We start from the raw sequence: 15,621 nt of genomic DNA on the forward strand, positions 1-15,621 counted from the left end.
AATAAATAAGGCCCTAATCTATGGATTTCACATGACTGGGAATACAGATATGCATCTGTTGGTCACAGATACCTTAAAAATAAAAAAAGTAGTTGAGTGGATCAGAAAACCAGTCAGCATCTGTTGTGACCACCATTAGCCTCATGCAGCAAGACACATCTCCTTCGCATTGAATTGATCAGACTGTTGATTGTGAAATATTGTCCCACTCCTCTTCAATGGTTGTGCGAAGTTGCTGGATATTGGCAGGAACTGGAACTCGCTGTCGTACACGTCAATCCAGAGCATTCCAAACATGCTCAATGGGTGACATGTCTGGTGAGTATGCAGGCCATGGAAGAACTGGGAAATGTTCCGGTTCCAGGAATTGTGGCAGATCCTTGCGACATGGAGCCATGCATTATCATAATTCAACATGAGGTGATGGCGGCGGATGAATGGCACGACAATGGGCCTCAGGAACTCGTAACAGGGTCTCTGTGCATTCAAATTTCCATAGATAAAATGCAATTGTGTTTGTTGTCCGTAGCTTATCCCTGCCCATACAAACCATAACTCCCACCGCCACCATGGGGCACTCTGTTCACAACGTTGACATAAGCAAACCCCTCGCCCACACGATGCCATACACACTGCCATCTCCCCGGTAGAGTTGAAACTGGGATTCATCAGTGAAGAGCATACTTCTCCAGTGTGCCAGTGGCCATCGAAGGTGAGCATTTGCCCACTGAATTCGGTTATGTCGCAGACTTCAGTCAGGTCAAGACCCTGGTGAGAACAATGAGCACGCAGATGAGACAGTTTCTGACAGTTTGTGCAGAAATTATTTGGCTGTGCAAACTCACCGTTTCATCAGCTGTCCGGGTGGCTGGTCTCAGACGACCCCGCAGGTGAAGAAGCCTGACGTGGAGGTCCTGGGCTGGCGTGATTACACGTGGTCTGTGCTTGTGAGGCCGGTTGGACGTACTGCCACGTTCTCTAAAACGACATTGGAGGCGGCTTATGGTAGAGAAATAAACATTATATTCTTTGGCAACAGCTCTGGTGGATATTCCTGCAGTCAGCATGCCAATTGCACGCTCCCTCAAAATATGTGGCATTGTGACAAAACTGCCCATTTTAGAGTGACCTTTTATTGTCCCCAGCACAAGGTGCACCTGTGTAATGATCATGCTGTTTAATCAGCTTCTTGATATGCCACGCCTGTCAGGTGGATGGATTATCTTGACAAAGGAGAAATGCTCACTAACAGGGATGTAAACATTTGTGCACAAAATATGCGAGAAATAAGGTTTTTGTGCGTATGGAACATTTCTGTGATATTTTATTTCAGCTCAAGAAACATGGGACCAACACTTTACATGTTGCATTTACATTTTTGTTCAGTATACCTCGCACAGTTCGGGCTTGATCTGATTAATCTCTACAGAAACTGAGCATCGAGCTCACAGGAAAAAAAACGTAACAAAATGTAATTCAAATAATTGAACCGACGTCAGTCAATTAGTTGTTTAAAACCCCAGAAATAACCGACCTTTATGTTAATCGCTCAGCACTAACAGCTAGGTGTTTGTTGTTGTGCCAAGGTCTTTTTACATTAAGTATTTTACAAACACTTTATATAAAGGATTTATAGAACAGTTATATCATCAATTTCAATCAATAATTAACAAGGATCAGTTAGAATGAACCTGTCTCTTTTTTTTGTTATCAAGCCTGTATTTTCTCTGTTTTGATTTCATGGACTGATCCCTCTGTGCCAAAGTACAAAGCTACATAGCCTACTGTAACCTGGAGGAGACTAAAAGGCGCTGCATGGTCAATCCGACATCTGCATCGGCCGTTCAGCATTTACTGCGATGCATCCTCCACAGACGTCAGGGCTTTCATACTTCTTGCGCTTAGCGGAGCAGAGCTTTTGTGAAGGAAGTTGCCCCCACCTACCGTCAACAATCATGTCAATGTGGAGCTATACGGAGCTATACGGAGCCCTCCGCATTGTTATAGAATTTGAGAGGCACACAGCGATGCGGTACGGAGCTTGATTTGGCCTCCCAGTGCCTCCGGAGGCTCCGCAATTGCATCACACCCTCCATACGAAGCCACGACCACATTTTCGGATGAAGTGTAAATTAGCTTTAATTTAGACCTCAGTTAGGTGTCTCTAAAACTTTCAGTGAAGTGACCATCTCTTCCCTTGTGCAGGAGAGGATAGGTTGGAGGAAGGAGGCCTTCCACCTGCTGGTGTTTGCCACAGACGATGTCCCTCACCTGGCCTTGGACGGTAAACTGGGAGGCCTGGTCCAGCCCCATGATGGAGAGTGCCATATGAATGAGAAGAACGAGTACAGCGGCTCCACCAAGATGGTAAGACGAGGCATGGTTACTATGGCGCTATAACATCATTATAACATGGTTACTATGGCGCTATAACATCATTATAACATGGTTACTATGGAGCTATAACATCATTATAACATGGTTACTGTGGAGCTATAACATCATTATAACATGGTTACTATAGAGCTATAACATCATTATAACATGTTTACTGTGGAGCTATAACATCATTATAACATGGTTACTATGGAGCTATAACATCATTATAACATGGTTACTATGGAGCTATAACGTCATTATAACATGGTGAATGTAGCGCTATAACATGGTGAATGTAGAGCTATAACATGGTTACTATGGCGCTATAAAAAAATTTACATTTACATTTACGTCATTTAGCAGACGCTCTTATCCAGAGCGACTTACAAATAGGTGCATTCACCTTATAGCCAGTGGGATAACCACTTTACTATTTTATTTTTTTATTTTAGGGGGGGGGGGTGGGTTGGGGTAAGGGGGGGGTAGAAGGATTACTTTATCCTATCCCAGGTATTCCTTAAAGAGGTGGGGTTTCAAATGTCTCCGGAAGGTGGTGAGTGACTCCGCTGTCCTGGCGTCGTGAGGGAGCTTGTTCCACCATTGGGGTGCCAGAGCAGCGAACAGTTTTGACTGGGCTGAGCGGGAACTATGCTTCCGCAAAGGTAGGGGAGCCAGCAGGCCAGAGGTGGATGAATGCAATGCCCTCGTTTGGGTGTAGGGACTGATCAGAGCCTGAAGGTACGGAGGTGCCGTTCCCCTCACAGCTCCGTAGGCAAGCACCATGGTCTTGTAGCAGATGCGAGCTTCAACTGGAAGCCAGTGGAGTGTGCGGAGGAGCGGGGTGACGTGAGAGAACTTGGGAAGGTTGAACACCAGACGGGCTGCGGCATTCTGGATGAGTTGTAGGGGTTTAATGGCACAGGCAGGGAGCCCAGCCAACAGCGAGTTGCCAACAGCGAGTTGCAGTAATCCAGACGGGAGATGACATCATTATAACATGGTTACTATGGAGCTATAACATCATTATAACATGGTGACTATAGAGCTATAACATAACATGGTTACTATAGAGCTATAACATCATTATAACATGGTGACTGTAGAGCTATAACATCATTATAACATGGTGACTGTAGAGCTATAACATCATTATAACATGGTGACTGTAGAGCTATAACATCATTATAACATGGTTACTATAGAGCTATAACATCATTATAACATGGTGACTGTAGAGCTATAACATCATTATAATATGGTTACTCTGGAGCTACAATATCATAACATGATTACTATTAAGCTATACAATCATTAACATCATTACTATAGAGCTATAATATGACAGTTATAACACAACTAGGCTATAACATCAAATGGTATTGGTCGCGTACACATATTCTACAGATGTTATTTCGGGTGCAGAGAAATGCTTATTATGTTTCTAGCTTCAACAGTGCAGTAATACTGAACACAACAATACACACACAAAAATATCAGAACAAACAATGTCAGAGTCCGGAATATAAATATATATGTACACAATGTTCAAAAGTTTGGGGTCACTTAGAAATGTCCTTGTTTTCGAAAGAAAAGCAATTTTTTTTGTCCATTAAAATAACATCTAATTGATCAGAAATATGTCAACAGTGAAGAGGTGACTCCGGGATGCTGACCTTCTAGGAAGAGCTGCAAAGAAAAGCCATATCTCAGACTGGCCAATAAAAAGAAAAGATTAAGATGGGCAGTCTGAGATATGGCTTTTTCTTTGCAACTCTGCCTAGAAGGTCAGCATCCTGGAGTCGCCTCTTCACTGTTGACGTTGAGACTGGTGTTTTGCAGGTACTATTTAATGAAGCTGCCAGTTGAAGACCTGTGAGGTGTCTGTTTCTCAAACTAGACACACTAATGTATTTGTCCTCTTGCTCAGTTGTGCACCGGGGCCTCCCACTCCTCTTTTTATTCTGGTTAGAGCCAGTTTGTGCTGTTCTGTGAAGGGAGTAGTACACAGCGTTGTACGACATCTTCAGTTTATTGGCAATTTTTCGCATGGAATAGCCTTCATTTCTTAGAACAAGAATAGACTGACGAGTTTCAGAAGAAAGTTAGTTGTTTCTGTCCATTTTGAGCCTGTAATCGAACCCACAATTGCTGATGCTCCAGATACTCAACTAGTCTCAAGAAGGCCCGTTTTATTGCTTCTTTAATCAGCACAACAGTTTTCAGCTGTGCTAACATAATTGCAAAAGGGTTTTCTAATGATCAATTAGCCTTTTAAAATGATAAACTTGGATTAGCAAACACAACGTGCCATTGTAACACAGGACTGATGGTTGCTGATAATGGGCCTCTGTACGCCTATGTAGATATTCCATTAAAAATCAGCCGTTTCCAGCTACAATAGCCATTTACAACATTAACAATGTCTACACTGTATTTCTGATCAATTTGATGTTATTTTAATGGACAACAAAATTGCTTTTCTTTTGAAAACAAGGACATTTCTAAGTGACACCAAACTTTTGAACGGTAGTGTATATGATGGTGTGTATAGACAGTATGGATAGTATTTGAATAGAAAAGGTGTGTACGGCCTCCCGAGTGGCGCAGCGGTCTAAGGCACCGCATTGCAGTGTTACATTTGCATTTTGTCATTTAGCAGACGCTCTGATCCAGAGCGACTTACAAATTGGTGCATTCACCTTATGATAGCCAGTGGGACAACCACTTTACAATATTTTTTATTTTTTTGGGGGGGTGGGGTAAGGGGGGGGTAGAAGGATTACTTTATCCTATCCCAGGTATTCCTTAAAGAGGTGGGGTTTCAAGTGTCTCCGGAAGGTGGTGAGTGACTCCGCTGTCCTGGCATCGTGAGGGAGCTTGTTCCACCATTGGGGTGCCAGAGCAGCGAACAGTTTTGACTGGGCTGAGCGGGAACTGTGCTTCCGCAGAGGTAGGGGGGCCAGCAGGCCAGAGGTGGATGAACGCAATGCCCTCGTTTGGGTGTAGGGACTGATCAGAGCCTGAAGGTATGGAGGTGCCGTTCCCCTCACAGCTCCGTAGGCAAGCACCATGGTCTTGTAGCAGATGCGAGCTTCAACTGGAAGCCAGTGGAGTGTGCGGAGGAGCGGGGTGACGTTAGAGAACTTGGGAAGGTTGAACACCAGACGGGCTGCGGCGTTCTGGATGAGTTGTAGGGGTTTAATGGCACAGGCAGGGAGCCCAGCCAACAGCGAGTTGCAGCAATCCAGACGGGAGATGACAAGTGCCTGGATTAGGACCTGTGCCGCTTCCTGTGTAAGGCAGGGTCGTACTCTGCGAATGTTGTAGAGCATGAACCTACAGGATCGGGTCACCGCCTTGATGTTAGCGGAGAACGACAGGGTGTTGTCCAGGGTCACGCCAAGTCTCTTTGCACTCTAGGAGGAGGACACAACGGAGTTGTCAACCGTGATGGCGAGATCATGGAACGGGCAGTCCTTCCCCGGGAGGAAGAGCAGCTCCGTCTTGCCGAGGTTCAGCTTGAGGTGGTGATCCGTCATCCACACTGATATGTCTGCCAGACATGCAGAGATGCGATTCGCCACCTGGTTATCAGAAGGGGGAAAGGAAAATATTAATTGTGTGTCATCTGCGTAGCAATGATAGGAGAGGCCATGTGAGGATATGACAGAGCCAAGTGACTTGGTGTATAGCGAGAATAGGAGAGGGCCTAGAACTGAGCCCTGGGGGACACCAGTGGTGAGAGCACGTGGTGCGGAGACAGATTCTCGCCACGCCACCTGGTAGGAGCGACCTGTCAGGTAGGACGCAATCCAAGAGTGAGCCGCGCCGGAGATGCCCAACTCGGAGAGGGTGGAGAGGAGGATCTGATGGTTCACAGTATCAAAGGCAGCAGATAGGTCTAGAAGGAAGAGGGAGAGTTAGCTTTAGCAGTGCGGAGAGCCTCTGTGACACAGAGAAGAGCAGTCTCAGTTGAATGACCAGTCTTGAAACCTGACTGGTTTGGATCAAGAAGGTCTTTCTGAGAGAGATAGCAAGAGAGTTGGCTAAAGATGGCACGCTCAAGAGTTTTGGAGAGAAAAGAAAGAAGGGATACTGGTCTGTAGTTGTTGACATCGGAGGGATCGAGTGTAGGTTTTTTGAGAAGGGGTGCAACTCTCGCTCTCTTGAAGACGGAAGGGACATAGCCAGCAGTCAAGGATGAGTTGATGAGTGAGGTGAGGTAAGGGAGAAGGTCTCCGGAAATGGTCTGGAGAAGAGAGGAGGGGATAGGGTCAAGCGGGCAGGTTGTTGGGCGGCCGGCCGTCACAAGTCGCAAGATTTCATCTGGAGAGAGAGGGGAGAAAGAAGTCAAAGCATAGGGTAGGGCAGTGTGAGCAGGACCAGCGGTGTCATTTGACTTAACAAACGAGGATCGGATGTCGTCAACCTTCTTTTCAAAATGGTTGACGAAGTCATCCACAGAGGGGGGAGGGGGAGGAGGATTCAGCAGGGAGGAGAAGGTGGCAAAGAGCTTCCTAGGGTTAGAGGCAGATGCTTGGAATTTAGAGTGGTAGAAAGTGGTTTAGCAGCAGAAACAGAGGAAGAAAATGTAGACAGGAGGGAGTAAAAAGATGCCAGGTCCGACGGGAGTCTAGTTTTCCTCCATTTCCGCTCAGCTGCCCGGAGCCCTGTTCTGTGAGCTCGCAATGAGTCGTCAAGCCACGGAGCAGGAGGGGAGGACCGAGCCGGCCGGGAGGATAGGGGACATAGAGAGTCAAAGGATGCAGAAAGGGAGGTGAGGAGGCAGAATCAGGAGATTGGAGGGAGAAGGATTGAGCAGAGGGAAGAGATGATAGGATGGAAGAGGAGAGAGTAGCGGGAGAGAGAGAGCGAAGGTTGCGACGGCGCATTACAATCTGAGTAGGGGCAGAGTGAGTAGTGTTGGAGGAGAGCGGGAGAGAAAAGGATACAAAGTAGTGGTCGGAGATGGCACGAACACACAGAGAGAGCCAAGCTAACGTTAACTAGTCACCCATGTCCCGAATTCCCTTGAAAGACTCTGGTTACCAGTATGTAAAAACAAAACACAAATGTAGGTTATAACTTACCCCTAGCAGCTATTGTTAGCCAGCCAAGTGCAAAGCTAACCACTGAATCGACTCAGCCAGTTCGCGTCTGTTCGCTAGGTCGTTCCAGCTATTGTTTAGTTGTGTTGAGACGATGACCGGGAGCACAATTGGCCCAGCGTCGTCCGGGTTAGAGGAGGGTTTGGCGGGGGGGCTTTCCTTGGCCCATCGTGCTCTAGCGACTCCTTGTGGCGGGCCAGATGCCTGCAAGCTGACTTTGGTCGTCAGTTGAACAGTGTTTCCTCTGACACATTGGTGCAGCTGTCTTCGTGGTTAAGCGAGCGGGTGTTAAGAAGCAGCGGGTCATGTTTCAGAGCACGCATGACTCGACTTTCGCCTCTCCCGAGCCTTTGGGGAGTTGCAGCGATGAGATAAGATGGTAATTGGATCGCAATTGGATATCACGAAATTGGGGAGAAAAAGGGGGTGAAAAAAAAGAAAAGGTGTTTACAACATGATTACCTATGTTATTAAACACATACAAACAAACACAATTATAGAGTACAGTCAACTCTTCTCTACGCACTGTAACTTATTTGACGTGGGTCATTTTTATCCACATTGTCAGTGTAATATAGAACTAGGATGCTAGGCTTGTTCAATAGATATTCAAATTCCCTACTCAAGCAGCAGCTCTCAAGAATAGACTTGGTCCAGATGGATTGCTTTGAGGTAAAGCTAACATCAATGACTAAAGATTTTCAACCGCTGGTCTGATTCTTTGATGATGGCCAGAGCCAGTCTAGGTTTAGATAAGGAGGAATGCAATGTAAACTCTGAGGTATGTTAGTTCCCTGAGCCTTGCTCTGCTCCTAGTGGAGCGCCAACTGACTTTATTGGGAACTCACTTCATGTCTTATTGCTGCTGCTTATCTCCGGACAGCCATATGATGCTGAAGGTAAAACTTTAATGAACTCAGGGAAGTTCACTTAGGAGTTAATTTAGACAGTAGTTAGGGCGAGAGCTCAGCAGTCTTAAGCGAGGACATAAAGAAATGGTGAAAGCCACGTGAAGCACATTTTTTTTGTTCTAAAAAGGTTTTGGATTTTGTACGATGAGAGGGCATCACATAAACAAAGAGATATGTTTATGCACAGTTTGAGTTTACATATGATTTCCGAGGAGCTAATGCAATAAAAAGATAATTAACATCATGCGCATTTCAACCAATCCAACTCAATGATATGAAAATGGATTAAGTAAATTCAAGTTTTTGTATTCTCCCGGAATCACAACATTTTTCTATAGTTATTTGCTGCCCCTGTTCTGCTGTGTGTCATTTGGTGCTCTGGGCTTGGTAGAGTCATGTTACGTCTCAACACATTAAGTTCAGTGGAGGTACTCCAACACAAATCAAGACTACATCATCAATGGATCCTCAGTTTGATTCATCCCCAAACAGGCTAAACATGTTTCCCCTAATCTCATCTGAATGTGGGATGGAAGAATGGGTGCTTCCCAGAACAGCACTCCGTTTTTCAGTGAAACCGTTGAACCTCACGGCCCATTTCAAGTGTTAATCTCACCGTTGATTGATTCGGATGTACACAATAATAAAGGCTTACTGAAGCCAAAAATCTCAAATCTGATTGCTTATTAAATGCTTACACATTTTACTCAGTCATGCCTTGGCTATAGTGTAAATTTGACTTAAGTGGAAGTTAGGATTCACTCTTCAATGCACAACTTTTGTGCAGAGCTGTAAATAAATAGGTCTAAATCACTTCAGGCTTCTTTGTCCTTCTTTCTGCTGGTGAGAAATGAAATGTCGGGGGACTCTAATGTAAACACAACACTGGAATCAGAGGAGCAATGACTTCCCTTCACTAACTTCCTGACGGGGTGAAATGGAAGCGAAACTAATGAGAACTTGAAGAAATGCCTCTAACATCCTCTTCCATGCATTTATATCTATCTTTCTGTCTGTCTGCAGGACTATCCCTCTCTGGCTCTATTGGGAGAGAAGCTGGCGGAGAACAACATCTATCTCATCTTCGCTGTGACTAAAAGGCTCTATGTCATTTACAAGGTACAGTGGCTTGCGAAAGTATTCACCCCCCGTGGCATTTTTCCTATTTTCTTGCCTTACAACCTGGAATTAAAATTGATTTTTTGGGGGGTTTGTATCATTTGATTTACACAACATGCCTACCACTTTGAAGATGCAAAATATTTTTTATTGTGAAACAAACAAGAAATAAGACAAAAAAAACAGAACTTGAGCGTGCATAACTAGTCACCCCCCCAAAGTCAATACTTTGTAGAGCCACCTTTTGCAGCAATTACAGCTGCAAGTCTCTTGAGGTATGTCTCTATAAGCTTGGCACATCTAGCCACTGGGATTTTTGCCCATTCTTCAAGGCAAAACTGCTCCAACTCCTTCAAGTTGGATGGGTTCCGCTGGTGCACAGCAATCTTTAAGTCATACCACAGTTTCTCAATTGGATTGAGGTCTGGGCTTTGACTAGGCCATTCCAAGACATTTAAATGTTTCCCCTTAAACCACTCAAGTGTTGCTTTAGCAGTATGCTTAGGGTCATTGTCCTGCTGGAAGGTGAACCTCTGTCCCAGTCACAAATCTCTAGAAGATAAACAGGTTTCCCTCAAGAATTTCCCTTTATTTAGCGCCATCCATCATTCCTTCAATTCTGACCAGTTTCCCAGAGTACCTTCTTCCATATGTTTGGGGAGTCTCCCACATGCCTTTTGGCGAACACCAAACGTGTTTGCTTATTTTTTTCTTTAAGCAATGGCTTTTTTCTGTCCACTCTTCCGTAAAGCCCAGCTCTGTGGAGTGTACGGCTTAAAGTGGTCCTATGGACAGATACTCCAATCTCCGCTGTGGAGCTTTGCAGCTCCTTCAGGGTTATCTTTGGTCTCTTTGTTGTCTCTCTGATTAATGCCCTCCTTGCCTGGTCTGTGAGTTTTGGTGGGCGGCCCTCTCTTGGCAGGTTTGTTGTGGTGCCATATTCTTTACATTTTTTAATAATGGATTTAATGGTGTTCCGTGGGATGTTCAAAGTTTCTGATATTTTTTTATAACCCAACCCTGATCTGTACTTCTCCACAACTATGCCCCTGACCTGTTTGGAGAGCTCCTTTGTCTTCATGGTGCCGCTTGCTTGGTGGTGCCCCTTGCTTAGTGGTCTTGCAGACTCTGGGGCCTTTCAGAACAGGTGTGTATATATACTGAGATCATGTGACCAATCATGTGACACTTAAATAAAGTCCACCTGTGTGCAATCTAGCTAATTATGTGACTTCTGAAGGTAATTGGTTGCACCAGATCTTATTTAGGGGCTTCATAACAAAGGGGGTGAATACAATGCACGCACCACTTTTCCGTTATTTATGTTTTAGATTTTTTTGAAACAAGTTATTTTTTTCATTTCACTTCACCAATTTTGACTATTTTGTGTATGTCCATTACATGAAATTCAAATAAAAATCAATTTAAATTACAGGTTGTAATGCACCAAAATAGGAAAAACGCCAAGGGGGATGAATACTTTTGCAAGACACTGTAATTTTTTTTTATAGATATTGAGAGTAGCTGTGTATGGTGTGTATAGTTTGGTGTGAATGGTGGCCTTTGATATTGTGTTAATTGCTGTAAATATTTGTTTATTTAATTTAAAAAATCATATCTCATGTTTATGCAGAATTTCACAGCACTGATACCTGGAACTACAGTGGAGATTCTGGATCAGGACTCCAAGAACATCATCCAACTCATCGTTAATGCCTACAATGTAAGTAAATGCGCGTTCTCTCCCATTTAGAGCACATATTGTGTGTGTGCTTGAGAAGGAAAGAGAATGTCGCTCAGCAGTCCTCTTCTGAAATTGATTTTGGTTGACAGTTGGTTGAACACATTTTGAAACCGGGAAACAGACAGGTATTCCCTGAACCTGTCATTTTTGTTTTCCATTGCAAAACTGTGAGCCCTACTGAACATGGCCCCAGTGTCTAGAGGACGAGGAAGTGTTGAATGTTTATGCTTTAGCATTGGATATGGAGAGCCTCACCCAGCCCCCCCTATTTGCTGTGGTGATCTGGGGGTTACTACTCCTGGCTCACACTACGGCCCTGTGTCTTTAACTATGCACTAGCACTTTAGGGTTACTGAACAAGAAGCAGGTATATGGACACTGAGGCGGTGAGACCCTCCTGCTACTCCCCAGTCCCCTCCATACAGGAAATAGATTCCATCATTCCAGTACTTTGAAGGAAGGGTTTTCGAAGGGCCTGAAAAGGATTCTAGAAGGGCTTCTTGTGTGTTTTTAAACACAATATTTTAATCCAAGGATCCAACCGGCTGTTTTTCATAAAGTTGCTAAATATTTGTCCTGGCAACATTCTTGAATAAATGAGGTCACAGCTCTGCTGTGCTGGATAAACGGCTATAGACTGGTGTGTTAGGAGATTTACATCTTGTTGTCCTCGTTTACAATTCACATTTATGGAAAGATCAACAATATAAATAGCAGATTTAAATCACCACCAGTCTTCAATTTATGGGTCATGATAAATCTATAATCTTCATTCTACCAAAGTTAAGCCGGGGCCTCAAATGGTGTTGAATTATAATTGGATGTTAGTGTTTATAATTGTCACAGAAGACACTCTCATAATCCATTCTCAAAGCATGGAATAATCCTGTCTTGTATTATTGTGCTGAGGTCTGTTGACTAAAACCTGACCCTAGATCACTGAGTAAGTACTCTGACACTGTGGCTCTGGTTTGGCCATATAGGGGATCTTAAAGCCACAGTCTTTGATTTTGAGAGTGGTTTGGCTACATTGCTCCAGCCCCATACCTCAGCTTACCAAACAAACTGGCAGAGTCAGGCTGTTGAAATGGCAGATTTAGCCTTTAATGCACTGCAGGAAAGCAGTTATATAATTCACTTTTTTTGACTAGTTGAGAGAAAAAAACATTTTAAGGGAGAAAATAATCTCTTTCTCCATGTATTTTGAATATTTTAAAACCAAAGTATTTGCCTGTTTTTAGTCAACTTTCCCAAAAAATATTATCCAATCAAGCTGTGTTTTTTCAGTCAAGCATTTTTTCCTTCTGTGTTTGAGAGAACAACAACTTCATTTTGCATAGTTAAGGACACAAGAGTTTAGTCTACAACTGATAATGGTATCAGGCAGTGTTGAGGGGTCCAATATGGATGATGTTGTGTTGTAAAGTAGCCTATAATAATAATAATATAATATGCCATTTAGCAGACGCTTTTATCCAAAGCGACTTACAGTCATGCGTGCATACATTTTTTTTATTTTTTTTTGTGTATGGGTGGTCCCGGGGCTCGAACCCACTACCTTGGCGTTACAAGCGCCGTGCTCTACCAGCTGAGCCTACATTCTGTTCACTTTACTCGATGGGCAGATGGCACCACATTTGGTTTGTATCGTAATTGTATCTTTGTTGAGTGTTGTGAAGTTTGAGCACATAGGCATTTAGGTATTTCAACACATTTAGTTATCAGTTCATTGTGTTATTTTTCCAAAATAGGCCAAAGCAGGGCAGAGATCAATCATGGGTATCTGTCAGTCAGGCATGGTGCTGATTACCCCCTTTCACAGTTCTGTAGCTTTGATGCACTGGAGTGAACGCACACTTGCACATAAAGTACAGACACGGCTGGCATGTAGCAGCAAAGCCACGCCCCCCTTCCATCCATGCCAACCGAACCGCTGTAGGTTTGGGGGAGGTTTACACAAGACGGAATGAACTGTATAAATCTTGCTTAACCAAGGCATTTTACTCTCTTTCCAATTCTCTTTCTCTCTTTTCCACCCTGACTGCTAACAGATTGAATAACAGGTTCTTACTGGTTTCATTATAAAATACTGAGTGGTGGTGGTTCTGAGTGGATCCAGTGCCAGGGGTACTGGAAGCATTTAACATTCAAATAGTAAGGTTCCCTGGTGGTTTCCAATGTGCCAACTCTAATATACAGACAGACTGGAAATCTATTTTTAGGAGTCTTTGATCAGACTTGTTTGGATAGTTGACCAGTGGATCATCTGTCTTGTTTTCAAATAAATCACACATTTACTACTTTGATGCAAATGTCAAAAGTACTTATTCATACGTGTGTGTCTGTATATCTGTCTGTGTGTTTTTGTGTTCAAGGCAAATGCATCTGTGAGTTCATCCAATCTCTGTCTCTGTCTCTCTGGCTGTCTCTCTCTCTCTCTGTGTCGTCCCTCCAGAACATCCGGTCCAAAGTGGAGCTGACTGTGTGGGATCAACCTGAAGACCTCAGTCTATCCTTCACCGCCACCTGTCAGGACGGACAGCCTCTACCAGGCCTCAGGAAGTGTGCCGACCTCAAGATCGGAGACACTGTGAGTCTCACAGGCCTCCTGGCTTCCCATGGGTTTGCACTATATGGCCAAGCTGGAAAGTCAAAATTGACTATATCGTGAAAATGTATATAAACAAAAATACGCTTTTTGGTCTTCATCAAAGGTTAGGGTTGGTTATAAAATCAGATTTTTAGGACCGTAATTGTTGAACTTCCGAGTTTGCAGCTTTGCCTGATAGTGACCCAGTGAAACTTTCCCTTCCTGCCTAACATACAGGAAGTGACCTGGTTGTTATGTCATGGACACGTGTGAATGAAGCAACACAACTGTAACAGGATGTAATTCCAGCCTGTGGACAGATGCCTCATGTGGTATTTGCATTAAAGCTTAGTTAGCCCAGTGGCATGTCTCTCTGCAACGCTGACAGGGATATCATGGATATCATCCACCCAGCCAGCGAATAACTGACTAAAGAAAGCAAGTTGTGACTTGGCAGCACTGGCAATACACTGTGTGACCTTTCAATCCTCTTAAGTTTGGAGTTCCTGTTTGATTAAATTAAACTGCAGTTGCCAGGAGACTAAATCTCAGCCTCCCTTATTACTAAAGGAGCGATATCGGCCTTGTGTTAAACTCTAGACGGGCTTAAGGAAAATCACCCAGGCTGAGTGCCTTGAGAGAGAAGTTTGGGAGACCGGGACAGTTCAGTTCACCTCAGGACAACAATGTTGTTGTGCTGCTTTGCTAACTCTCTTTAACAGTTAACATGTGTGTGTGCTCAAATTTGACCCTTCTCTTTTCTGCTTAATGCATTTGACATGAGCAGATCGGTGACTGAAAAAATGCAAACATATTCTTTCCCTCAGAAGAAAGCAAAACGGGGTGGCAAAAATGCTTATTTTTGTTTTGGAAAACTTAAGTCATGGTGTCCATCCCTTCTCTGGAACTCCATAACTTGCTGTCTCTAACCAACACACACATACACACTCTGTCTCGACAGATACTGGCCATTCTCAAGGCAAGGGTCATCCTCTTCCTGGGATAGCAGTGGGAGTTTGAACTGACTGAACTTATTCTTGGCTTCTGAACACTGCAGTTGGAAATCAGTTGTGCTTTCCAAATAGCCCTCCAAATACGCTATTTTGGATGGCTTTGGATAAAGTAGTCTATGGGAGATCAGTAGCCTCCACAGAAAGCGTTTTAGTGGGAGTAGACCTACATGTGTGGGGTGGGAGGGGGGGAGGGAATAATTTGACAGGAGGAGAATATTTTAGCTGGCTTTTAATTGTGTTCCAACATGTTCTTGCCATTTAGATGGAATGCATTCTTCTCTTCCTTTGTTTCGGCGAACAAAACTCTTAAGAAAGGTCAGGTGACGTGGGATCACTGCACATTTTAATCACTTTGAATTGTGCACTGTTCAAATCCTCAGGCCCCTCTACAGGGGTCTCAATGAGGATTTGTACAAGATCTATTGAAACTCTTAGCAAGGGGCTACTTTGTACACTCCACCACGCAGAGATCCGACCCTGTGGAATTCTTCTCCCCAAAGCCCCAGTGTCTCTCTCACTGATTCCTTATTTGTCTTAATTGAATGTAGGGAATGGGTGTGGGGATGGAGGGTGAATTAATAATGGTAGTGAATGCGGGAATCCCATCTCTGCATGGCCAGGGTGATGGGTCTAACTCTGTCTTTTGTTCTGCAGCGGGGGTATTTGCTGCGTAGGCCTCTGAGTGCCAATCTGTCCTCCTAAAAAGGAGGTGAGGAAAGAGGATGCAAGGAATAGAGGGAGGAGGAATTGGGAAAGC

General features: G+C 44.1%; 1 protein-coding gene across 2 annotated transcripts in view; it reads left to right on the forward strand.

The window, feature by feature from the left end:
• Positions 1-15,621, forward strand: part of itgb5 (integrin, beta 5) — a 70,792-nt gene that overhangs the window by 12,653 nt on the left and 42,518 nt on the right. For both annotated transcript variants that reach the window (XM_084180061.1, XM_084180060.1), the window contains 4 exons: positions 2,206-2,367; positions 9,422-9,517; positions 11,151-11,240; positions 13,717-13,851. In XM_084180061.1, coding sequence (XP_084036187.1) covers positions 2,206-2,367; positions 9,422-9,517; positions 11,151-11,240; positions 13,717-13,851 — 483 coding nt within the window. The remainder of the gene's footprint in view (positions 1-2,205; positions 2,368-9,421; positions 9,518-11,150; positions 11,241-13,716; positions 13,852-15,621) is intronic.

The sequence above is a fragment of the Coregonus lavaretus genome, assembly GCF_964263955.1.
Source record: "Coregonus lavaretus genome assembly, chromosome: 16".
NCBI classification, from domain to species: domain Eukaryota; kingdom Metazoa; phylum Chordata; class Actinopteri; order Salmoniformes; family Salmonidae; genus Coregonus; species Coregonus lavaretus.